General features: G+C 38.8%; 3 protein-coding genes across 4 annotated transcripts; 2 read left to right on the top strand and 1 right to left on the bottom strand.

Annotated features, from left to right (window-relative positions):
- The first annotated feature begins 714 nt into the window (after positions 1-714).
- On the top strand, positions 715-14,005 carry pgfb (placental growth factor b). The gene is made up of 7 exons (XM_088433273.1): positions 715-1,137; positions 9,684-9,720; positions 11,995-12,200; positions 12,272-12,351; positions 13,088-13,117; positions 13,211-13,273; positions 13,353-14,005. Exons 1-7 carry the CDS (start codon positions 1,051-1,053, stop codon positions 13,372-13,374), a joined length of 525 nt encoding a protein of 174 aa, XP_088289399.1. The 5' UTR covers positions 715-1,050; the 3' UTR covers positions 13,375-14,005.
- Positions 14,006-14,449: 444 nt separating this feature from the next.
- LOC148412927 (CLOCK-interacting pacemaker-like) lies at positions 14,450-20,556 on the top strand. Of its 2 annotated transcripts, none has more exons than XM_088432839.1 (4): positions 14,450-14,579; positions 15,238-15,354; positions 16,063-16,232; positions 17,955-20,556. In XM_088432839.1, the coding sequence occupies exons 2-4, from the start codon at positions 15,249-15,251 to the stop codon at positions 18,666-18,668; spliced, it is 990 nt and encodes a 329-aa protein (XP_088288965.1). In that variant the 5' UTR covers positions 14,450-14,579; positions 15,238-15,248; the 3' UTR covers positions 18,669-20,556. The 2 variants fall into 2 exon arrangements, with proteins under 2 accessions (XP_088288965.1, XP_088288966.1); XM_088432840.1 differs by having other exon boundaries at positions 14,457-14,500.
- A 135-nt stretch (positions 20,557-20,691) lies between these two features.
- On the bottom strand, positions 20,692-25,500 carry zdhhc22 (zDHHC palmitoyltransferase 22). Its single transcript, XM_088432842.1, has 3 exons — positions 25,399-25,500; positions 23,102-23,659; positions 20,692-23,018 (listed from the first exon to the last, which is right to left on the bottom strand). The coding sequence occupies exons 2-3, from the start codon at positions 23,655-23,657 to the stop codon at positions 22,747-22,749; spliced, it is 828 nt and encodes a 275-aa protein (XP_088288968.1). The 5' UTR covers positions 23,658-23,659; positions 25,399-25,500; the 3' UTR covers positions 20,692-22,746.
- Positions 25,501-25,509: the final 9 nt, after the last annotated feature.

The raw sequence follows: 25,509 nt of genomic DNA, 5'->3' as shown, positions 1-25,509 counted from the left end.
TCAGACGTTTCAGACAGTACGCGATGTGAAAAATCTCGTGCGTGCGAACGCCGCGTGGAGGGGCGTGGTTTATGAAATGGCATCATTTCGCTGCCAAGCAACCATAGTTGATTGCGTTGAACTTAAAAAAAAAAAAAAGATTTCGCTGATGTGCCTTTTAACATGGCCTTGTGGATAAACAATTGAGGAAAAGGCCATATTTGTAGCATAATTAGAGAAAATGTCTTTCCTTGTGTACTGATAGTTTTACTTGCAGCTCCTGTGGCCGATTTGTAAAATGTTTAGAAAGTGTGATCTTTGCGATAACACAAGACGCTGGAGCTACTCAGCCTTGTTGAAGGAATGCTTGGAAGCCCACAAGGAATCCTGTTCCTTCCAAGATTTGTGCAAACAGAGAAGATTAACTCGATGTGTCAACAGTAATGGAATCTCTCCTTTTTTCTGTCTCTGCAGCCCAAAATCACTGAGCATCCCGTAGCCACGGGTCACAAGTGAGGCTTTTTTTTTTGTTTACCTGGCTCCCCCTGGTTTGGCTCTTAAGCAGCCACTCAGCATAGTGAGTCGGCCAGCGTAAATCACCTGCTGTGTAGTCTAGAAATAAAGAATCCTCCTCTGCTGCATCGGATATGTTTCCATAGCTCATCATGTGGCGGCTTGGAGGGGGTGTGAAAGACCCATAAGAGGAGGAGGAGGAGGGGTAGACGAGAAGGAGGTGGGGATAAAAATGGTCAGTCGGTGAAAAAGGTAGTGAGGGTCAATTAGAGTCATGTGTGTCTTTATGTGGCAGGATTGCAACACAAAGGCTTTTTGACGGATCCTCGGAGGAGTTATTAATGATCATACCATCGTCAATGATTTGTCAAAACGAATCACAGTGCGCACTTTTTTGGCTAGTGCACCTCCGTTTTACGAGCATTCAATAGCGCGAGTAACGGCGCTGAATTTTACTTGGATGCGTCAGAACTTTTCCCGTTCAGCATCTTCCGCCTCCTCGAACTTTTTTTTCGCCGTGTGTATATTTTGGATTGACTTGTCTTGCTTTTGACGCCTATGCATCATCGTCCGGACACAAACATGAAGCTGTGCTTACTGGTCGAGGCAGCGGCGGCTTTTTATCTTCTTTTCGCACCTGCACAGGTAAAACCAACACATTCTACTTGAAAAGTGGTTACCATTCAAACAACGTGCCGGTGCTTTTACTTCTTCTGTTAGTGACTTTAGCGAAGAACATTTCTTGAATATGCATGTATGAATATGAATAACTTGTGCCCTATTGATGTCTACTTGTGTGTATGTGAAACATAATAAAAGTGCCACACATTTGAATTTTGCAAGGCTTAAACCTGCAAACAAATGATGCGTCAAAACAGGACTGACCTGATATTTGGGATTGTTTGACCCAACTTTCTGTGTTGTTTTATACAAAGCAACCCAAATTTGAGGTTGTCTTGTACAACATGACACGTTTGCTTTTTTTTTTCTTCTTCACAGAAAGCTTGGGTCAAATTGACACAAATATTGGGTCAGTCCTGTTTTGACCTATTTTTTGAAGATGCGCCCAAAGTCTTTACTAATTTAATTGTTTATTTGTACTATGAGGTGTTAATCTATTTGCAAGTTTACATGAAAGGGATTTTCTAGCTGCACCTGCAGCTACGCCCTTGAACTAACACGTTTCACATGTGTAAGGAAAATCTATTGAAATGCAGTTTGCTTCTCACTTATTTCATGTCTTTCAAAACATTTAATGACAGTTCTCTTTCAGTCATACATTTCCTGTCGCATTTTTTGTCTTTGGCAAGAGAAAGTGACGATGAAGGGAATTGGGAGTGTGGGCTGGTCAAAATTTGTCAGAACTGGACAAGGTTGAAAGTGAGTAGTCTTTCAAGGGGCTCCCTTGAGAGAATTATTGAATAACAAATTCAAAATTACCTCACGAGAAACAGTGCAGCTGTTGCTTGCCTGGGAGAGAGTAGGAGTGGAATCAGCACATCGCCTCTAATCCTGTTAATCAGCTCATGGCCTGCTTACAGTCCAAACACAAGTGACAAAATCCAGGGCTTTCAGAATGTAGCAGATTAAATGGCCCGCCTACTACGATGATTGACAGTAAATATAACGCGGTTTAACATCTTACTAGGATCACACTGAGACAGTGCTTGTTATTTCTTCACTCAAAGCTCTTCTTTTTAAATCAATCATACAATTCACATATGAACCTGACTGCTACAACATCCTCTGGCTGTTTTCAATGACAGAACAGGAGAAGGTGTGCAGGGTGTATAAAGATGAGCCATTAGAATTGGCAGGATGTTTCTTTACAGAAGGCAGTGATAGCGCCACTGTGATCCTTTAATTATGTTTTTACCCTATTATCAGCATACATTTATCAAGTTATAAAAAGTGGCAGAGAGTATCCATACCTGCCAATTATGGTGTGAATCTATGTGTGAATGGTCGTCTGTCTCTGCATGTGCCTTCAATACACAGCACTTGTGACTGCATTTGTGGTGGGTGACAGTGTACCACACATTCAGTAGATAATGTGGCTGTTCTTTCTTAACAATAACATTGATTTTTAATACAAAATGGTAGATTCAATTCTAATACATGACTGGCTTGTCAGAAATTTTAAATGGCGTCTGACAACAGTAAAATCTGCCTGGACAACAAGAAGCACAGCCGACTTTTTTCAAAGTTGTTTGATTGTTTTAGAATGACTCTTTTGCAATATCTATTGTTTGTACGTTTAAGACACCAATGCATTATGTTGCATTCGGATCGTTTCTATTCAAGTCTTCACCCACACCTCATTAGCTTAGTTAATTTTTATTTTATTAGTGCCTTATGATATCAAATGAGAGAATCCAAAGTAGGACTGGTTAAAAAAAAATTGACCAAGTCTGGTCAGTTGACTTTAAAAATAGGTTGACTTAAAGTATCCACCTTGAACCACCGCCAGAACCAAGTTTGTGCTACCGTTTTCTACACAGCCCTTTCATTTAAAGACACGCGGTGTTGCAATGATGGACTCGCTTTTTCGATGAAATAATCAATAGGGTGATCCATGTTCAAAAAGATTTGATTCTCACAGCCTTAGTGTGATGTTTGAGCAGCTTAGCCCAAGCTGTTTTCGAGTTATGATCCATCAAAGTTTAGGCTTAGGAACTAAAACGCAATACTGGTATTGTTTACAATATACAAAGGGTTAATATGCATCAAATAAAGTATTTTAGGATTCTTGTTTTAATCTGTATTTATTCAATTGCATAGGTCTTTTTTAGGGGTCTGGAAACATAAATTGATGATTAAAACAACAGTTAATCTACTTTTCAAGCATAGAATTTTTCAGAAAATATCCAAAAATAGATCGAATTAATTCATGGTGAAGGACTTAGAAAATCATTCGTTTTATCCTGTGTCCACATGGCCAACACCTGGCCTGAAGTAGGGGGTTCAAAATGATAATACTCTCACCAAAGGCCGAAGTGCCTTGAAACTCTCAAAATACATAGTCAAGTTCTCAAATATAATGATAAATCTGTTGAAACCGCAAAAATGCTAAATATTTCCAATATATAGACAGCCAAAATGTAAAAAAAAAAAAAAAAAGTATTGCTTTAATTAAAAAAAAATCCACGTTTAAAAGATTAATATTCCTTAGAATTGTACTTCTATGATCATTTTCAGTGCAGAATTCATACAACCAAAACAGAGTCGGAAAATATAGCTATAGCAATTTACTGGTCTACACCTACCGTAAAACAAAAATGAGGGGCTCCAAATATAGTCCAAAATGTAACGTACAATTCTTGGATCCCCAAAGTGGGCGTGGCACACAAAGTTTGAAGTTTCCAAGTTACTACAACTTGGAAACTGTTTGAACCAGGACTCAAATTTTGGATTATTTTTGTTGGACATCCTAAGGCACTTACAGTACACATCATGGAAGGTTCTGGGGATTTGTGTGAATTGATATGGAATGACCCATTTAATTTGAAACTTTATTCATGAAAATTAGCAATATATACTGTAAATCAAAACGTACAGCTGATAAAATGTATATAATTGTAAATCCACATTTGAATTTCAATCTAAATAATTTTAACAACAAGCTCCCTAAGCGCAGGTGCTTCCTTTCTACAAAACAATACTTTGAGTTGCGCAATCACTGTTGCACGCGTGTGTCTGTTTCCCTAAACTGTGTGTTTTTCTTCTGTCTTATTTATACTTGGTCAAGTGAGTGACATCACATTCGCACAAGCTGTAGTACTGTTCTTTGGCAGCAGCAGCAGCAGCTTTCTAAACATCTGCATAAACGTTACATCTCGGCGAGCATCTTGTTTTCCTCTCGCACACACCCGCTGTGATTTTTGCACGGTGACCTACAAGCTGAAAGGAGTGGCAATGTTGTGGTATTTCACTCCAGTTGTAATGTCCCGGCCCTGGGGACAGTCGCAATCAGGAAATATGGATTTCTACTTCCTCCGGCCGGGAAGATGGAGCGGTGGCGCTCGGGGCAACCGTCTACTCAGCAGACTTTAATCTCCCATCTGGATGTAATTTACTGTGGTTTACACAGGGAGAGCAGCGTTTACTGTAATGGAGACCACAATTACCACCGCTCAGCCTTATCTCAAGACCTGTCGTGTGTGTGTGAGCGCGTGCATGTGTGCGTTTTGTGTATGTGTGTTTCAAAAGGACAGTGTGGTGCGATATGGTCTGTCAAACATCTGTACGTGAATTAATGGACTTATGCAGAGGAAATTGTGTTTATAAAAATATATATATATATATGGACTTAACTCTGTTTCTGCCACTTATCCCTATTCCACCATTTTCCACTAATTGCGTTAAAAGTAACTCAAGGAAAGTGATTGTTGTTAAAGCGGTAATGTAAATTCCCAACACTTATTTCAAGATATGACATCATAACATGGACACTTTTTCATGTAAGTCAGAGCTTCTCAAATAGTGGGGTGGCCTACTTTCTTTTGTTAGTATTAAAAAGGATACCATTTTAGGTATACTACAATTTTTATACATATTTATAGTCGGTGCAGAAAGTGGGGGGGGGGGGGGGGGATTGAATGGAGAAGCACTGTAAGCATATGCAAGGTGTTCTCAAAAGTGGGTACATGTACCTCTGGGGATAAAAGTCACTCCAGAATAGAAAGACATAAGGGCAATGTGTGTGTGTGTGTGTTTTTAACGTACTAAACACAGTAAAAATCAATAAAGCAAGCAATTACACATTGTGTATCACTATACATGTGACAATAATTCTCTACAATACAATAGAGTGCAATCGAATGCCTTTATTGTCATTTTACAAACTTATACTACAAACCTGGGAGTTCTGCTCCATTTAGTGCTTACCAATAATCCAAACAATAAATAAAAAGTAAGTAAAGAGTATTTATTTCCACACTTATAACAGGATATAGACATACATCTTTTTATTACTTTTTTAAATAGCATTGTGCGCCATGTCAAGATGTACTGGTATATTCAGAATGTGCCGCTGGCTGCAAAAATATTAACGATGGTCTGCAAATGCCCCACCAGGACACAGTTTGGACACTTGTTCTGTGGACTTGGGAGTAACACAGTAACCCAATTCTTGTACAGTTTTAAATTCATGTCTGTAATATTGGCAGACTTTACATTTGAAACCTTCCGTTGACCTGGATCATTTGAGTTACTGTTGTTACATATTTATCACACTCTCTGCTCAAGTTAGTTGCCCCACTGTCGCCACAAGGCATGACACGACCACCCTAACAGATCCAACTGATAATAGTCAGATCTGTAATAGTACTACTATCACTTTGAGTGCCCCCACTTCATGTATATTCAACAGAAATTCCTGTCCTTTTCAAATCATGGTGCAAGAGCCGCGAAATCATGTTACGGTCATGGTGTCGTTCATTTGGCATCTGCTTCCCGCGGGGTGAAGGATGGATGAGTGAGGTGGGGCAGTCAGCCCGGTTTCTCACTCATCTAACTGCCGCTATGTTTGTGTTCGCTCGTTCTGCTTTAGTGCTTTTGCTCCCGTGTGGTCTGATGAGTTAAGACTCAAGATGACATGAAACCAATACATAGGGCTCCCCTGGCAATTGGGGCTTTAAAGCAGCTTGCTGTGAGGAATGACAATGTTAGTGGTGAGTTTGTCAAGTTAGTTTTCAAGTCTTCAAGTGTGGTAAAAAAAAAAAATATATATATACATTTTCTTGATACAGTTCATCAGCACGGCTCTGGGCATTGTCAAATTGTATTGTCATCTTACAGCAAGGGGGTGCTTTCATATATATATATATATATATATATATATATATATATATATATATATATATATATATATATATAAACACAGTTGTACCTGTACATATAAAATTCGTAACTAGAAATATATATATTCATATGTAGAGGTACCACTGTATATATATTATTATAAGGTACCGTATTTTCTGCACTATAAGGCGCACTGGATTGTAAAGTGCACCCTCAATTAATGACATATTTTAAAACTTTTTCAATCACAATCTAGTAATACTCAAAGTAATAACAATAATAGCTCAAATAATAACTCTAAACTCTCAATAGCATCATAACTCAATGTCAATATGACCGACCTTGTTCAACTGTAAACACACAAAAGAAACAGGTAAAGCTTAGTTCATCAGTTCATTCCCCATCTACGAATCCCAATCTCAATATTGATGCATATATAAGGCGCGCCTGACTATAAGGCGCACCACCAGCTTTTTAAAGAAATTAAGACTTTTGGGTGTGCCTTATAGTGCGGAAAATACGGTAATTGTTCTTTCATTTGTTGTTTCCTTGTGAATTACAGTCATTCGGAGCTTTTGTTAAATTCTTTTCTAAATTCTCAAGCTTGTAAATTCTTTCATGTAATGCAGAAGAAACTTGTTGGACGTCAGCTATGTGGGAGTGGAGCAGAATAAGCCCCTGTGCTTGGCCAGAAGGAGTCCAGGATTGCTCTGACGTTACTGCGATAGACAGAGCACCCTCCCAGTGATGCAAGCTGGCTACGTTTCTCATCGGAAACCTAGAAATAATGTCGCCCCTTCGCTCAAAGCTGTAACTTTACGGCTATGTCAATTCTTGTTATTTGTGATTGACGTTCTCTGCAAACCAGTCCATCTGCTACATTGGACCTGACAAATATAAAGTCTGAGAAGCACATGTGGGGAAATGGAAGGGGATGGGCCAGAAGTGTTCTGAAGAATCACAGTTGTGCTTACGTCACTTTGACAGTTTATGTCATGTCATCTGCCAGATTTTTTTTGAAACCTCAACTTAATTTATTATCTATTCAATTCTCCCTTTTTTAATACTGAGTGCTTCACATACTGATACTGATAAGAGGGACAACTTGGTAAACAAAGGTTGTGAAATTTTAGAAGGATGGACTTGTTATTCATTTTGAAAAGATACGATATCAAAATATGCTGTATGGTTGCCTTTGAATTAGAGGTGCAACTAACCAGATTGCCAGATACTTGACTGAAAATATTGTCAGAATCCCTTAGTTCCTTGTATGAAAGCAGACTGACTATCATTGTTTTGGGAAATAAAGACACTTGCCAACATCTGCTTTTACTTTGGAAAACAATGGTCAAAAATTTTGCCAGCTTTCATATTATGGACCAAATTGGCAACAATTATTTTAAAACATATCCTATTATCAAGATAAAGGGATGGCATGAAACTTAAATTGAATATTTGGTAAAATAATTGACCAAGTAACTGCTTCTTTTGATAATTAACTACAGCCTTACTTTCAATTTGATTAAGTTTGTTTTGTTCATTAAAATGTCCTGGTTGTTCACTTCATGTTGTGTTGTATTGATGAGATGCACACCTTTTTTTATGAATCAAGCGTTATTTTTCATTTGAATGGAATTGCAGTTGCTTATACCTAAAGGAGCAGAAAGTGATCTTGCACAAGCCAAAAACATAATTTCTCTCACATAAAATTAAACTCAATGCCAGAAAGAAAACAAACGAATTGGAAGTTATTGTAGTAAAAACTATTAAACTCAACTATAGCATTTTTTCATGACTTTTTTTTTATAAATGAAGTGTTTTTTTGTTTGAATTCAATTCAATTGATCAGCCCTCGTTTTGTTAAGACTTGACTACCCAAATGTTTCACATCGTGAAAGCAGTGAGGCAACTTGACTTCTAAAGTTCAAGTAAATGCTTTTAATGGGAGGCCATTAATTTTAGAGGGTAGAAAGTTGAAAATTAGATAGCTGCGAGGAGCATAGGGACCTGTCGACACTTCTTGCGAAGGCTCATAGTGAAGTAATGTTAGAAAGTCAGCAAATGTTGTTGCATGTTTTTTTTTTCTTAAACTTCTCCCACTCACCCTTAGTCAAAGAAATACAGCCAATGTCGTAAGGAGGAGAAACATCTACACGATGCTCCTAATGCTTCCTCCTTAATCTGTCATCTTTTAGTGGCGACCTCCTCTGCTCTCAGTCGCAGGAGGTGCCAAGGATGCTGTTTGAAAAATCCTCCACATTCTGAACGGCTACTTTGGACTGGAGCCGAAAAGCTCTCCAATCTCATAAAAACCAAGAGTTGAGCTAGTCAATCAAATGCTGATTAACTGCCATTCACTGGCAGCTCAGTAAAACTGGATCTTTGACGTCTAAAACCGTCAATGGCAGTGAACGAGGTTGACGTCTAATGCCACATGAAGCGGGGAAAAGAATGCAGTTTACTGTAAATAGCCTTTGTTATGTGTAGATGAGGACGAAATTAAAAAAAAAACTTTTTTTCTCATAAATGTAGGTGAGATTTAAAAAGGGATGAGTTCTGTCATTTAATTTATCTAATTTTTCTTAATGTCTTGACAGCACTGGACTAAATTCCAGTGGCGTGAGAAAGACGAGACACTTAAGCAACTCCGTCAACAGAGGGTTGCCTGGAAATTCTAATACACAGAATGTCCGTCTCAGATGAGTTGCCGATAAACGGCCTTTCCTTTACCTCATCTAAGTGACATAAGTACAAGACACCGGCTGCCGTTTAATGGGGGGGGACATGTGACGTGAAGGACAATGTTGTGACAACAGGACATTCCTCTTTAATCACATTGCCTGAGAAAAATGCGCTGTGCTGACAGATGCTATCCTAGGACTAATTTTACTTCATAACAGGAAGAGGCCGCATTTTGGACAGATGGTGTCAAAAACAGCATCATCAGGGAAATTCATTGTCTGTCTGGTCACTCTTATATAACTTACTCGGTAGTAATTGTGTTAGTGTGCCCTTACTGTAAATTACGGCAGATAGTAGAGATAGCAAATGCATGTTAGCCAGTCCAGAAACCCTGCACGAGAGGCCGTTTATATCCAGAGGGGATTTCTCTCTCCCAGATGGCGTCAAGCAGGGGCTCTGTGTTTTCACAAGCAAACGAAATTTTTAAATTGTTTATCATGTGATGCTGGGAACATAAATGGGACGGACCATCAATGGGAGGTTAAAAAAAAATCCCAAGCCTATTCCACTGAGGATGATGCTGTTTTACTCTGCTCGGCGTGACAGTAAAAGTTGACAATTTGTTTCATATTAAGTAATATGCATTACAAATGTTGTAAACAATATTTTGAAGTTCATCTTACACCAATATTCATTCTCCTCCTCAGACTCTACCCACAATGAGCGTAAATATCACAGCAAATGGTGAGTATTTTTGGTTCGTTTTTGCAATGTTATGAGAAGTCAGTTTAAGATTAAATATAAGATTAAATACACAGTGCAACAAGGAGATAATATTTAAATGGGTGCTAAGCTCATTTAGCCATTTTTAGCTTTAAAAAAAAACTTAATTATCATTAATTAATTCAAAAGCAAAACTATTTTTCACAAACAATTTATATATTCAAAAATACATTTTGCCACTTATTGTCAATTGAAAATGACATCACGTATTAAAGCGTTGACTAATGCCCAATCATGGCTCTGCTTGTGAGCGGCAAATCTTCAAACTTAAAGCAGAGAGAAACCATCCATGGATTTACAAAAATTATTATGATTGTTGATTAATTAAAGAAAGGTCTATTAAGTCAATTGCATTTTCAATTCGGAAAATGAAGAAAACATGTATTTGCTTTGATCACTTGGAATGCTGTGAAGTTCATGCCCCATCATTATCTGAGTGCATCTCCTCCTCCTTTGTCTGTCTTTATAAACAGCTGTTGTAGTGTCAGGCTCGGTTCTGTAACCCCGGAGGTCAAGGCGGTCCCAGGGTGCCTGTGGGGCAGCACTGCTCCAGCGGTGCTCTGTTCCTAGCTATATTTCCCATGTTTATTTTCACTCCCTTCTCTGTTTGCTCAACTATAGTCGACCCTGTAACTCTCCCTCTGACTTTGCAACTGGGACATTTTTACACGCGTTTTTTTACCCCATGGGACCGGTTATTGTACATTATGTAAATCTCTGGATACTAGTCAAAACTTATCTGTAATTAGTGTGAACCCAAAAAGATCAAATGTACTGGTGGTGAGTACCACTAGGGGTACTCGTAACAGTTTATTCTCCTTTTCAAATAAAAAGAAAATTAATTGGCACATACAATGTATGTCTATATTGTGTTATGACAACTCCTCTGCAAAGAGTTGAAGGTCTTTTTTGTTAAGTTTTATATGGATACGCATTGTCGTTTGTGAGCAGGTCTTGGGCGGATGGTTTTGGAGGAAAATCGGTAGTGACAACACACTGTGATTAATTTTTTCTGGCAGACGAGCCAGAAATAAAAAACAATTACAGTTACACGAGCCATCTTCTGGATTTGCTGAATTCAATATGCATAGAGATACCACTAAAAATGTAGTTCCAAACATTATTAAAACTGACACGAATGCCAAATCATTGTTTTAATTTTTTTTCATACAACAATACTTTGAGCTGTTTAGGGGGTACTTGGCTGAAAATTCTATTTCACAGAGAAAAAGGTTGAGAACCAGTATTGTATTTTTGATACATACCATACAGTATTTGCTCAGAAGAAAAATCCATTCCAAAAGTGTTGGCCACATCCCTGATAAATGCCTTGAATCCCTAATAACACACTATAGTTGAGTAAATAACTGATTTGGGATTTTTGTGTTTTGTAATAACTGGTGTTTGGTATGCACCCTTTCTTTCATTCGTTTTCTTCAATGTCCACCTCATTGTCACTCCCACATTAAGCGCACTATCTGAGTGCACTCAGCGATGTTGCGTTATTTAAGCCTGCGTTCGATAAAAGTTTCATAAGTCCATCAGTTATGATTTGCGTTCGGGACCCAGTTTAATTAGTCAAAGAAAGTCAGATAAAAATTCCCGTCACTCCTTAATGAGAGTAATACGCAGCGAGCAATAGGGCTTTTAGCTATTGTTTGTCGATTTGCTTGTTTGTTAGCCATAGGTTGCGCTGCATTCACACACACATTTCATGCTAGTCAAATAAAGAGTAGCTGATATTTCTTAACTCTGTATGCACTTGTTTTTCTCTGCTAGCTGAGAACATGAGTGGTAAATCTTGCTCCACATTTAAGTGTGCATCAAACCACGGCACTTCTTGGAGTCACTTTTTAAAATGAAAAAAAATTTCTGCTTAGGTTGTTTTCATGAGTAAAAGTTAGGTAGGATACGAACCTGCACGAAGTGAAGCACGTGACGTTACGAATCGGTGCGTACCATTTATGTGCATCCCTGTCTATAAAGGTAGTTCAACAAAATACTCAGTTTATATAGTTGTAATAAGGCAAGTAACTATTTCCATTGATTGATGGATAGATTCTGATATCGACTTTCTCCTTGCACTTACAATTTCTCGCAACATCATTATGACATTGTACCAGCTATATTAGACATAATTTATGAATCCCAAAGAATAGTTTATATGTGAATGTTATAATTCACAGAGAAGTGTAATTGTCGTAATGTTAGCATTGTCTGTTATTGTGTAAGCAGCACCCACCGTGCTGTTGTTCCAAGATGTCTGGGCTCGGAGCCTGTGTCGAACCATCGAGAAGTTGGTGGAGGTGGTGCAAGAGTACCCGTCAGAGGTGGAGCACATCTACAGCCCCGCTTGTGTGCCTCTGGTGAGGTGTGCAGGCTGCTGTGGGGATGAGAAGCTCGAGTGCCACCCCACCCTCACCACCAATGTAACAATGCAGGTAGGACCAAAGTTCGACAAAAGCATGCGTAGCGTCTTCCTTATTCCTTCCACTTTTTATTACTTCTTCAGCTGCTGAAAATAAGGCCAGCAGAGCTTGGCGAGGAATATGTTGAGATGACCTTTGTGGAGCACCAGACATGTGAATGTAGGTAAGAAAAAAAAAGACAAATGCATCATATCGATATCTTTTGTTGTTGTTGTTGTTGTGTTTAAATATAATGTAACGAGCCATATAATTAGGTACATTTACAAGCCAATTTGATCCTGCAAGAGTTATATCAATAATCTTCCCTCGTTGCTAATGCAATGCAAGCATGTTTTGATTTGCAGCCATCCATTTCCTAACACACTTGTCCTCATTGATGTCAAAGGTGTATTTTTACTAGGCTGGCAATGAATATGTTAACTGATTCACTGGCATTGACGGCCATATAAGTCAAAAATCCATTTTAACTGAGCTGGCAGTAAATGAGTTAAGGTCAGGAGTGAGCTAGACTCAATTCCAGCCAACTTTAGGTGAAACCCTGGAAAGGTCATCAATTGCAGGAAGCATTTCGACAACCATTTACATCTACTGTATATGGACAATTTCGAGTTTTCTATGAACCTATATGCATGTTTTGGGGATTTGGGAGGACAAACAACATGCAAACTCAATTCAGATTGCATATGCTGAGATTTGAATGTGGGAAGATAAAATATGACTGAAAATTATGATCTTAAAAATATCGTCCAAATATACCTCTTTGTAAAGTTGAAAGAAAAAAGCTTAAGTTTGATTAGATCTCATTGTGCAATTGTGGTTTGTATTTGTGGTTTGTGTTTAATAATCCATGTAATGAAACAAAAATTAATGGTTTGACCATGTTGAATTTTGTTCCTCAGAGTCAGAAAACCAGTTGGGAAGGTTGAAAGGTAAAATAATAAATACTTTTGAAACGTTTTTTAAAGAAAAATATATTCTAATTTAGGGAGTTCACATTTGACATTAGTCTTTCCTTCTTGTAGGAAAAGGCAAAGAGGAAAAGGACGGAAGAGAAAGGACAGGCAAAAAACAAATGACTGTGACAGGTGAAGGCACAACACAGTAGTAACGATGCTGATGGCTGAGCACCATAAAAGAGTCAGTGTATTGCCTTGTGTCATTCAGGTGCCAGATCCCTAGAAGGTAACTGCAGCGGCCGGCCAAAAATCCTGCTGCAGTGTGGCTTGCTAATTATTTCCAGCCCACGGACAGCATCAAGCGTCTCTTTGCTGAGTGTACAGCAGGAGACTCCAAACAGCTGGGTTGTTGTGAGGACCCGCCCTTCTTGGTTATGAGCACAGTGTTTGTGATGAGAAGGTTCAACAGAAAATGTGCTTTCATTGCTGGAAAGCCTGCTGTGACACAGTTAACACATCGGACACATACATGGGAGCCAAGTGCAATGTAGGATCCAACAAACTGATTACACTTGTTATCACTGTAACAGGTATGGTAATTGTTACATTTCTTTGGTATTTAAGGTTTGTTACTCGTGTTCAAGATCTATATTTATTAATTTAAAAAAATAAAAAATAAAACAAAAATGGACCAAAAATGTTTTGTCCAAGACCTGCCTAGACTCAGACCTGCGTTTTTAGTAAAATGTCTCCCTCTAGTGTCTATAAGATATTCTAGCGCTGACGAATGAAACGGACAATCATGAACGTGCTGATTGTTAATTCTCATTATTTGCATCACATGACTGGACACTGAGCATTTTACTTTCGGTTGTAACCTAAATAATGAAAGTATTTATTCAATGAACCAAGCTAATGTTCCCCGACTATTTTGCATAAATAAATGTGATTTATGAAAGTATCGTTTTCCCCTCTTCTGTTTTTGTTTTGTTTTGGGTTTTTTGTTTTGTTTTTCTTTCTTTTTTTTTTGGGGGGGGGGTCTGGTTGTGATTGTAAACTGCATGGCTGAACAGTAGAGTACTTCACTATAACTTTAATTGTTGAATCAGCATTTAGACTTCAATCTTGACATTTCGATTAGCGTATATTTTTCATCACGGCCACAGATTGAACAGAAAATGATAACGAGCAGTCTTGGTGTATGATACAGCACACTTGCATTTGGTGTCCGTTTTAATGTGCGTTTTAGAATACAGTACTAGTGGTGGAGGTGGTCGTGCTGCCGTTGTACAGAGTTACATTCCAACAGGAGGTAGCAGAGGTACTTCTCTTAGTGATATCTACAATGTTGACCAACGAAGAAGAGGAGTAACTCCGTGTGACGTCAGTTCTGCCGTAACAAGAAAACAGGAAAAGGTTAGCTAACAAGACTTCACTTAAACAACAGCATTACGTGTATGTCTATTTGATTCACTACAAACCCGAAATATTATTGGTAAGTCCAACAGGTTTAGTTACATTTTTGCGTAAACGTTATTGTCTCTCGACGCGCTGGTTGCCGCGCCAACTAAACGGTAATATTAGCTTACTCACGCGGTAAGCAGTTAAAAAAAAACTCACGGGAGCAACAGTAAAGTTGATATTTCAAACGACTTGTGATGAATTTGTTGTTTCGGGGAAGCGATAGCAGTCACTTTAACGTTGGGTTCACTTGCTAACGTTTGCAAACGTCGCAACAATGTTGGCACGCCCCCAATTTGTAAATGTCGACCTTTTTAAATCTAGCACACGTGACGGTCCAATTGATTTCAAGTGTATGCTTGATGTGTTTATTGCTACCATTGTTTTTAACATGTTGAATGTGCATTCTGATGTCGTTCGTAACTGGGAGCAGATAATCTTCATAATATATTGAATGACCTATTAACTGCGTCACCGAGGATAAATTAATGTCATCGTTGATTCTGAACACTAAATCGTGATCTCATGATTTTTTTAAAGTAAATTATCTACAGATCTGTGGTTTCATTGTGTGAATCAATTGTTTTAAACAAACCATGCGTGGGACTCCTATGGCGACATCCAGTGAAAGGAGCACAAAGTGATTACAACATTTTATTTTATGTTCATCTATTTGCATCTTCTCTCCCGAGGTGAGTCAATCATGAGCAGCTTTAGTCAACCCGTCCAACACAGGGCATCGTCCATTACCAGGGTAACAAACAATGGTGCATCTAAGCAGGACTTGGAACGAGATTCTGGCTTCTCAGGTTAGTAGTTTGTCGTTTGTTTTTCTCTGTTCAAATAACAATTAGCGATCAATACATTTTGTTTTACTCTTTCAACACAGTACTGTACATTAAAATGAACAGAAACCCCCACAATTACCTCTGAAATAACTTTTGAATACTTCACATCAATACAACATTGTCTTAACATTTTACAGCCAGCTACTGTCGCAAGTAACTTGTCAAACAAGCATGGCTAACGACAACGTATTTCCATTCGTAAGTTATCAAATCGAAGAGCAGAGAATTAGCTGCTTGATTTTTCAGATTTAAGTAGAATTAAGTGAATAAAAAAATAAATACAAGACGGAGTTTCATTCGTATTTTTCTTTGTGCAAATGGCACAAGCAAAATTTTTGGTATAGAAAATTAAATGAAATTGTTTCATTTATGAATTTCATTTCATGAATTTTATTCACATGTGTACTTATTTAAAAAAAATGAAATAAGGTCGTTCATAATCAGAGAAAAAGAACTAGGTCACATTATGTGTCTTGCAGTAGGTCAGTTCAGTCTTAAATAACACAAAGCGGAATTGCCTGGGCATGTTAAGACCCAATTACGTTGATGGTTTCTTTTCTCAAGATACTAATCTACATCAGCCAACGGTTTCCATAATATTGTGTCAATGTTCTCCTACACAACGTGGTAACATTAGACCGGTCACATGTGATGTATCATCCCCTCCAGATGCCAGCTCTGAGTACCTCAGTGCACTTGATGGGACTGACTCTGAGGATGCAAGCAGGAAAAGGTCCACAGTCGGCCAGGACGTGGCAAGTGTGCAATTGGCTATGATGGGAGACTCATATACTGGACTTTCCCCAATGCTCATTATGAATAATTTTGTCCTCAATCAGGTAAATGCAGCATGAACACAAATATCTATCTGCCTTTGACAGCCTCGGCTTATTTGAACCCAATCAGCTTTGAACTTGGTTGGCTCGATGAAAGTACTTCAGTTGTTGTTGTTGTTGTTGCTTATTTTTTTAGTGCTGTGCCAAGAACAACACAATTTTCCTTTCAAATTGAAAACAAATCATTTTGAACATGTAGCCTCTTTTAGCTATTTTTTTTGAATGACTCTTCTGCAAAATATTACGTGCCTTTATTTTACCAAGTTTTATATCAGTTTTAAATCAGACACAGATGGCTTAGCAGTCTGATGTAATTACACGGCACACCCCGCCTCCATCAAAAACTGCTTTGCACGAGTTAGGGACAAGTGGGCTCAAATAATTGTACAATATATATGTTATCATATAAAAACTCATTACTTGCACACCTATTGACATGCATACACAAGCACAGACATACACACACACACACACACACACAGATATAAACAATTCCCTATATGGTATTACTGTGAAACTTGCAACCACCTTTTTTGGTAATCTTTGTAATAAAACAAAGAGGAGAGCCGAGAACACCGGAAGACCTTGGTGGTCTCTCCTACTTTTGCAAAAGATTGTTTTTACTTCTTCAAGTCTTCAAGTCTTTGCCTTTTAATCAGTTTCTTATCATTAATATCTCTGATATAGTTTCACAAGGGGTACATCATTAAAAAAAACAGTTTGAGACCAACTGAACTAGAGCAAGACAGGCTTATTTGATACCACCGATATATAGTACATTTATGGATATTCATTCACTTTTATTCTATTACGCTGTTTTATGTAGAGTTGTGTACTACCTCTCTGTGACCTAATAATTATTTACAGGAGGGTTCATTGTGTTACGTCAGTATAGATTCTCAGTCAACCAGGTCATACTCAAATCCTCAAAGGTTGAATCGATTGTTCAGGCAACACTGGACTTCCTCTTGGTGTACTGTATGTTTGTTTAATCACCCTAAAATGGATGTTGATGTGACTTCCTTGACCGAGAGGCTTCTTTGGTAGAGTGTGCATGTTACCATCTGTCTGGACCAAAACTAACAAATAAGCAATTCACTGGTGACTAATCCAGTACGGGGCCAACTTTTCGCCCAAAGAACAATAACAGCTCAATGATTTGGAAGAAAACACTAACTTTTGCCATTTTTTTTTTTTAAATTATAAATCAAGTCAAAACGTTTGTATAGTGGCTCTTAATTAACACAGGGGTCTCAAAGGGCTTCTCAAAACCCCGTAAGTTAGTTACAGTCTTAATGATGTGTTATCAATTATACATTTGGACCCACTCTGAGGTTTCACAGTCTTTTTTTCAACTGTGTATGCCCATGCAAATATGTCTAGTTTTATCTCAATCCGCAACTCCAGAAAAAAAGATTGTGTAACTTCTGTTTTATTTCTGGCCAATCTACTGGAAAACCACAACATGAACAAAATAAAGGCATGCAACTTTTTTTTTTTTTCCAAAAAAAGTCACTATAACACAATTTAGCAATAGGTTGCTTCATTTTGCAATAATTTGCTCTTAATTTGAAAGAAAAAAGGTACTGTTATTGTCACAGTTAGATTTGCTGATACCTGCAGAAACCCTTTTAAAATTTACGTACCCCCACAAGTGCGTTCATGTAGCCCCAGGGGTACATTTTAGAGCCGTTGTAATACATAATCACATTTTCTTGTTTTTAGCCATCACTTGTGACTCCAGCTGAGAAACCATGGGGCTTCACATCATCTCTTGATGGTATGCCACAATCTCAGATGGTTCTGCTTCAACCAATGACGTCGCCAAAAACAACCCCTGAAAATATCTCACAGTCAAAGAGCTACACGTCCACCCTCAAGTCATATCCCAGAATTGCCCCAAATCCAGTGGCTACACTCTCCAAGAGGTCGGGATCATCCAAAATGAGGAGGAGTTCATCTTCGGCGTACGACCAGCGACACAGGAGACGTCAACATGGAAGCAGGCAACGCGGTACCGCCGCCTGTGACTGGGAACCACAGGCTCCAAACAACCACTGTGCTGCGCCAGCTGAGAGCCCTGGGCTTAATGAGAAGCGTCTTTCGTCAGTGACAGGAACCACCTCCGTGCCCCCCAGCACGTACCTGTCCAGGACTGAGCTTGACGACAACCAGCTGTGTCCTGACTTTTACCTGGACAGCCACTCGGCAGAGAGCAATAAGTTGAAGCGTTTCAGCAATACTTACAACATCCTCAGCAACTGCGGCCTGCTGGGCATCACCATGCGCACCAAGCAGCTGATCAAGGACAACAAGCGCACCCAAAGTCAGCTGCAGCTTCTCCAGGAGCATACAGCGCTCCTGCTGGAAGCGCTGGGAAGCGGAGACCCTCAGCTGTGGACTAAACTTCAGCTCTCTCTTCAGGACTTTAACAAGTAATGCTTCCATGGGGAGCCCCGCTAGCAGAAACCTGCTTTACTTAGCACCGTGTTGGTGAGTTCTCGAGCAATGTGAGAAGCCAACATGTACCGGCATCCTAAATCCAATACTGGCTTGTATTATTACTACAACCACATTAGCTGCTTTTGTGCTCTTGTCAGGGAAGGAAGTTCTGGGGCTGGTATCAACCAAAATATTTTGAAACCCTCTTTCAATGTAACTGCCTTGAATTACGTCACTGACCTTATCGCTCTACAGACACTGTAACTTTCCTTACATGCTTTTATATACATACCATACTGACATCGCAGGGCAATGATCAGTGAATGTTAAAAGGCCAGTCAAATCAGACTTGCTAGGGATAGTCATTTGCAGCGATGAGTCATGGATCTCGACTGTGACATTGAGACCAAACACCAGGTCCTTCACTCTGACGTCATCAAGGCCACAAAAAAAGCAAGACAGTCGAAGTGCTATTGATTGCATCCGCGTTGTCAACCAAAATGTCCCCAAAGAGGTCCTGTGGCGTTTGCTTGGTTCAATGCATGAGAAGATGGGGGTAATGTGGCAAGACATCTTGCGGCTGCGTCACCATGACAACATTTCTGCTCATAATTCCTTGAGCATCCAACATTTCTTAGCTCTAGGAAAACATCTCTGTAATCGTTTTCTTTAATTATTATTTTTAAGGTTAAGGTTTTATTATTATTTAATTATTAGTATTATTTAATACATGAGGACAAGCATTATTGAAAATTATTGGCTTAATTTGTTTTACATAATAATACAATATAAAAGCATTGCTTTCAGGACAGCGTGTGTCACCAGAACGCTTTCCATGTTTGCAACGTGAGCGGACTTTAGGCCATTTTTTGCTAAAGAAAAGTGCATTCAAGGCATGTTAAGCTTTTGGAAAATATTTTTTTCCATCAGGTTAATTGACCTTCCGTTTGCTTGGTTTTCACTTTTATTTTTCTCAATAGAAAAACAGTTCATTGAAATGGAAATAGATATTGTTTTTGATTTGAAACATTTTTGAAGTTGTTTTCAGTTACACTTTGTGCTGTTCGTTTTCGCAGAACTACAAAAAGTCAATTTAGAATTTCATGTTGAGCTGCGTTTGCAATAGTGACTTTTTTTTTCTTTGTAATGGTCAAAGGTTGGGGATAATCTGTAGCCCTTGTCTTTTTTCATGTATAGGCTTTTGGCGGAGTTCTTAAATCTGATATAAAAATGAATTGTTTTTTTGTTTCTAAGTATTTATTTATTGTATAACGTCAAAAAGAAAATAATGTTACCAAGCACATTGACAGTTACCATAGAAATGTGGTATAAAAGAGAAAGGTTCATTTGTATTGAGTGTAGTTATGTCCCCTTTTATTTGTACTTTGTTTCTGTTACTGCCATTATTGTTGCAGCAACTGGTTTTTTTTTTCTTTTTTTAATGTTACAATACCATGATTATCCTGTTACAGCTGAAGCTAATAACATATATGAATGAACCTGCACTTCAGTTACCAGAATATCGCCATCCGCTTTTTTTTCTTCTTCTTATGAATGGTTAACTGTGCCTTTTGAAAATGTTCTTATTGTGCTAGCGCTTGAAATATTTGTATTTGTGTCCACCATGTCATAGCTTCCCAAGGGAGTTTACAATCAGTGATGACAGGAAGCCGTGCAGGACATGGGTGACTTTTAATTGCAAGTTGTGTAGCCTAATGTGCAGTATATTACTTTAGGTTAGCAACACCAACACAGTTAAGAAGTTTTAAGATGGAGATGTAATCAAATCTGGCCTATTTTTAACAGAAACAAATTGTACCTTTTTGTGAAACGTGCCTCTTGTGCAAAGGTCACCTTAACGAATGCTCATAAAATTCTGAAAAACAATTTCTTCTCTGTCCTTTATTCAGTTGTTAAACAGATCCTCTCCTCAGTAAATCATTTTAATTAGATATCTCCAAATGGTCTCACCTGTGCTGTTAAAATGACAATTATGTGTATAGCAATAACAGACACAATATCTTTCTAAGAATTACTTTAATTAAATCTAAAGCATCTGTAACACAATGCTGAATATGCCAAACAGTATCTGCATTATAACAATGGAAAGTCCTTAAGATGCTGAACCACATCATTTGTTTTAGCAGTGTACAGCAATCATTTCATTTGTCTGGCTGTTGTGTACATAGCACGTTTAAGACATGAAGTTATGGCACATAGTGATTAATACCCTGGATAATTACACTGTAACCCATCATCTCTCAGGTTGTCACATTCCCAAGAGCAGACAACAATTTTGTGTTGATACTTGAGGATTACTATGACCTACTAGCCCTTAACACCAAGTGTAAGAACTGTGAAAATTACATTTCCTGAATGTTCTTTGTTCTGTGTGTGGAGGAGTTTTCAAGATGCATGTGAGCGGAGAGTAATACAAAAATGCAAAGCAATAACTGTTTATGTTCAACCTTAAAAGTTGAAATCCTGCCTTTTAAGAACATTTAGCAAAAAAGGTATGTAAACTTCTATTGTATATGCTCCCTGTATGGCTCCTCTCCTTAAAAGAATATATGCCAAGAGATACTTAAGTCATAACAAAGCAAATGCAATACAACCTTTAAAGTTGAGTGCACAAAATGTTGTTCAATTTGGAGTTCAACCAAAATGTACCTCAAAAGTCGAACAAAACTTGCGAGTTGAAACCATCACATGACAGGACAGCAAATCTGTTTGCGAGTTGTGGTGTTAACCTACTGATGGCAACTGTTTGGCTTCTCAGTACAATACGAGCAATATAATGAAACACTATATACACAAAATAATTTGACACAGTAATTGTGTACATAAATAGCATGTAGTTGTTAGCATAAGAGCTAATAAATTACATGAAAATGACTGGTAAAAACCTATGTTTCAATGGCACATTATTTACTTAACGTACTAGCATCCTGTTTTTTCCCTACCAGCCATGTTGAGCATACTTTTTATGCTGTTTGTGGTGATAGGAAAATAATAAATGAGAATTTCCATGAGCACAGACATCCGCCTTTAAACAAAATGATAATTGCCCGTACATGGCACAAGATGGTGGCAAAGAACATTTTCTGTCTGAATTAAGCTTCTCAATCAGCTAAAAACTAACATGAATCCTAGTTAGGATAAGTGGCTATAGAAAATGGATGGATGAATGATAATTTTATTGCTTTGGTCTGGCAAAGAAAAAGCAAATGGACGGAGGTTGGGGCGGGTTAGGCAAATATAGGAGGATAGGTCCAAATAGAAATAAGTCAACTTGCCACTGCTGAATCATGAATTCGCATCTGGGTGAAAAACATTCTATTTAGCTCAAAATGAAACACTCCAAAACATGGGTCAATTTGAACCACTTTCTGGGTTGTTTTGCATGTTTGCATTGTGTTGCAATGTGTGCATGGTGGATTGATTCATTTTTTACAGAAATTAGAGCAAAGTATAATGAGTAACCACTGTAGAGCACACATTGCTCTCCAAACATGGTCTTGCTACCTAATCTTCAAATGGTAAGTAGTTTTACATCTTTTGGTTTTATTATTCAACGGTTAATGTTTTTTTCTGTGACTATCATCTAAAAGCAGTTGGAGAAATAGAAGACCAATTTGACCCAACTATGGTCAAAAATTCAATCGTTTTTTTTTTTTACAAACTAACCTTGAAAGTGTGTTTTCTGTCAGAAAGTTGGGCCATATTGAACCAAAGGACACATCAGTTCTTTTCTGATCCATAATTGGATTATTTTTGACGTAACCACTTTTGGAGCATACTCTGCATCATTTGATTTTGTTGTTATTTTGAAATTAGAAAAGCAAAATCAATTCAGGGACACAAGTTGATTTGTTCAACACAAGTGTTTTTGTTCTGTTCCAGTGTCAAATAGTGACACCAGGAAACCTTTCAAACTGCGTTTGTGCGACTTTAGAGGCAGAGGTTTCATAAAAGGTGAGGTTCCACAGGTATGTGTTTAAAATTCCACCTACAGAACATGTATTACGAAGTGTTTCTTGTGTGAAAGCTGCTTATTAGTGTATGAGATTAAACCTCAGTCTTGCTTGAGTGCCTCCTCGGAGCACATCTGGGCTGTGTGCACAGGCAGAATGAGGCCCAACGCCCAGTTGGTGCCAAAGACATCCGTGAGGTTACTTCTCCAGGGGTTGCGGTCCTCCGCGAGCTGTCCCCTCTGCATCTGACACCAGGTTTGGCCCCGGGCTACCAGCAGCACCTGCTGGCAACAGAAGCCTGCGCATACCAGCCCGATTCCCAGCCACACGTACAACATCAGCACCAGGAACAGCTGCATGCCTGAGATTGTGCCTGGATTCAGGGGATGGAATCCCGTCATAAATTATACGCGATCGAGGAGTGGATTTGTTCATGAAAAAAAAAAAAGAACTCACCTGTGAAGAAATAGCCGGTGGAGAGGGGCAGAAGGGTCAAGAAGGTCAGTGGGTTCTCAAACGAAATCGAATACTCAACTGTGAGGAAGGCCACGCCAAGTACAAGCGAATACAAACAAATACACGAAGTGTAGATACAGAACATAATGAAGTAGCGCATGTTTTTGTTGCCGATACAATTCCCGGTGAAGAAGCAGTGGTGATCCCTTTTGAGTATAACCTTCTTGCACAGTTTGCAGAAATGGCGGCCATTCAGGAGGTAGTGCGCGTCCACTTTGTCCGAGCAGTGCGGGGAACACACCGGGACCGCCGTCTCGTTGGCACTCGCCGCCGGATACAGGATAGTCATCGTGTAATTCCCGAGGGCGTTGAACATCAGGAAAAGGAAAATGACAACGTGAAGAGTCATGGACCCTCCAGGTGACGTTTCGGCATTGGGAAAGATTGTTGGCATGAAGAAGCCGAAGTGCAGGATGAAGGTGACCACTGTCGCCGTGAAGAAGTATGCAGGGGCCACGGCATTGAGGAGCCTCAATTTGAGCATCCGGGTGAACATGGCTGTGTAGGAAACAGCCACACTAATTGTTACTTTTCTTCCCCTGTCCAGTGATTTCCAAACCGAAGCTGAACAGGCATGTGTCTTCAAGCGAAAACTTTATTTTTATCTGAACAAAACCGGCGAGAGGTCGCTAACCTGGCAGCAGAGCGAAAGCGCCACCCCCTGGTATCATTCTGAACTACAACGGTCAATGCAAAATTTGCTGAACTGTCGCGCATTCATTTAAAATTGTATTAGTGAACGCGATCATAAACGATCTCTGCTTTTTGAGGAGTTCCACCTTTATTTTTACTTTCCACTCAAAATGTTCAGTGGCATCAGACATTTCAATGCATATTTATGTATGCAATCACTAAATGGCAAAGAGAACTGATCTTTTTTTCGAGTGGTAAAACTGTCAAGGCTGTCAGGATCTTCTTCGCTGATCTCTGACCTACAATTACAAGTTACAACTTAATATTACGAATAATTACGAATTACCACAAATTACGAATAATTTATTCCAAACAGACTATTGTCTTCATTCTTCCAAATTAAAAAAAATATATTTCAAATTAAGAGCAAATTATTTGGAACATGAAGCTCCTCTGCAAATCGTTGCACCCCTTCATTTTCTAGAGATACCACGACAAATTTAATTTTTAAACTGGTTAAATCAAGAATGTTTAACCGTTTTACCCCACCACCCCAAACGTGTCCTCACAAGACTTACAAGAACCATCATGACATCATCCTTTTTTTCTGTCCTCTGATTGGATGATCAGAGCAAAACGTCACATCAAAGTCAACCACTCCCTCATTCCATCACAGTGAAAGAGGTGAGAACATGACTTACCAAATATTCTTAATTATTGTTAGGGATGAATGCAATTATGAATAATTGTTTTTCTCTTCGTGCCATAGAACTGACTAGCAACAATTTCGGCTTACTTTTAACGTATTTACTGTCTTGATTTGGCTGGTTTGAAATACAGTGGAGCTTCTGGTGGAGGTTATTTGTTACAGGACCTCATTCTCAAATCAAAGCATTGAGCAAACAAGTTAAATGGTTTCCTTTTAAATAAATGGAAATTGAATTAATCCGTTTTAGCCATAACACAACACACAATTCACGATCAAATATAAGTGGGTTAACTCTTAAATTATTGTGCAGATACATTTTTGGGAGAGAAAGTGAATCAATATAAGAGACAATAAGAACAAACTAAAATGTCCAGGGACTCATCTTGAGCAGATCACTTCACCATAAGCACAATTTATCAAGAGAACGTTTTCAACAATTGTCCATGATTCTCACTTTAACAAAAAATAAATAAACAAAGGAACAAAACAGAGAGCTTGAATCAAGTCTTCTACAGAAGAAAACTCATTTGGCCAAATTGGGTTCCCTGGACCCTTAGGGGCCACGAATGGACCAAAAATACCTCGCCCTCTGCACGGTGCCCTGCTAACCTATAAGTGAACAGCGTTTGCGTGGTAGCTGACAGCGAAGCTCGTAATTCAGAGACTCGCCGTGGAAACACGGGGATGACCCACGGTGTGCCCTCTTCAACCGTCGCCACCTCTACCACGGACACACGTACACTTCCACACAGTCATTTCTAACCTAAACACTCCATGCTTAACTTCATCGATATATGAATAATTAAATTAGCAATGACGTCATATGTGTGATTTCTACGCGGAGGACAAAATGAAGCGCGATGGTGGTGGTGACGATACAAGAATGCTCGTGTACCTGCAGCCGTGGGGGAGCTGTCCTTTTCAGCACCGCGGAGCCTAAAGTGTAGACGAGCCTTCACACAAACCTTTCGATTTACTCGTGGCAACCTCGATGTTGCCTCCATCG

The sequence above is a fragment of the Hippichthys cyanospilos genome, chromosome 14 (assembly GCF_059441005.1).
Source record: "Hippichthys cyanospilos isolate Australia breed blue-spotted pipefish chromosome 14, RoL_Hcya_1.0, whole genome shotgun sequence".
NCBI lineage: Eukaryota > Metazoa > Chordata > Actinopteri > Syngnathiformes > Syngnathidae > Hippichthys > Hippichthys cyanospilos.
Note: the sequence above shows the minus strand (reverse complement) of the source record. Positions and strands in the feature narration are given on the sequence as shown.

Coding starts and splice junctions, on each gene's coding strand:
- pgfb (XM_088433273.1), top strand. CDS start 1,051: ATGCATCATCGTCCGGACACAAACATGAAGCTGTGCTTACTGGTCGAG. Junction 1,138..9,683: donor TTCTTTTCGCACCTGCACAG/GTAAAACCAACA, acceptor TCTCCTCCTCAG/ACTCTACCCACAATGAGCGT. Junction 13,118..13,210: donor CCAGTTGGGAAGGTTGAAAG/GTAAAATAATAA, acceptor TCCTTCTTGTAG/GAAAAGGCAAAGAGGAAAAG.
- LOC148412927 (XM_088432839.1), top strand. CDS start 15,249: ATGAGCAGCTTTAGTCAACCCGTCCAACACAGGGCATCGTCCATTACC. Junction 15,355..16,062: donor ACGAGATTCTGGCTTCTCAG/GTTAGTAGTTTG, acceptor CATCCCCTCCAG/ATGCCAGCTCTGAGTACCTC. Junction 16,233..17,954: donor ATAATTTTGTCCTCAATCAG/GTAAATGCAGCA, acceptor TCTTGTTTTTAG/CCATCACTTGTGACTCCAGC.
- zdhhc22 (XM_088432842.1), bottom strand. CDS start 23,657: ATGTTCACCCGGATGCTCAAATTGAGGCTCCTCAATGCCGTGGCCCCT. Junction 23,019..23,101: donor CACCGGCTATTTCTTCACAG/GTGAGTTCTTTT, acceptor CCCTGAATCCAG/GCACAATCTCAGGCATGCAG.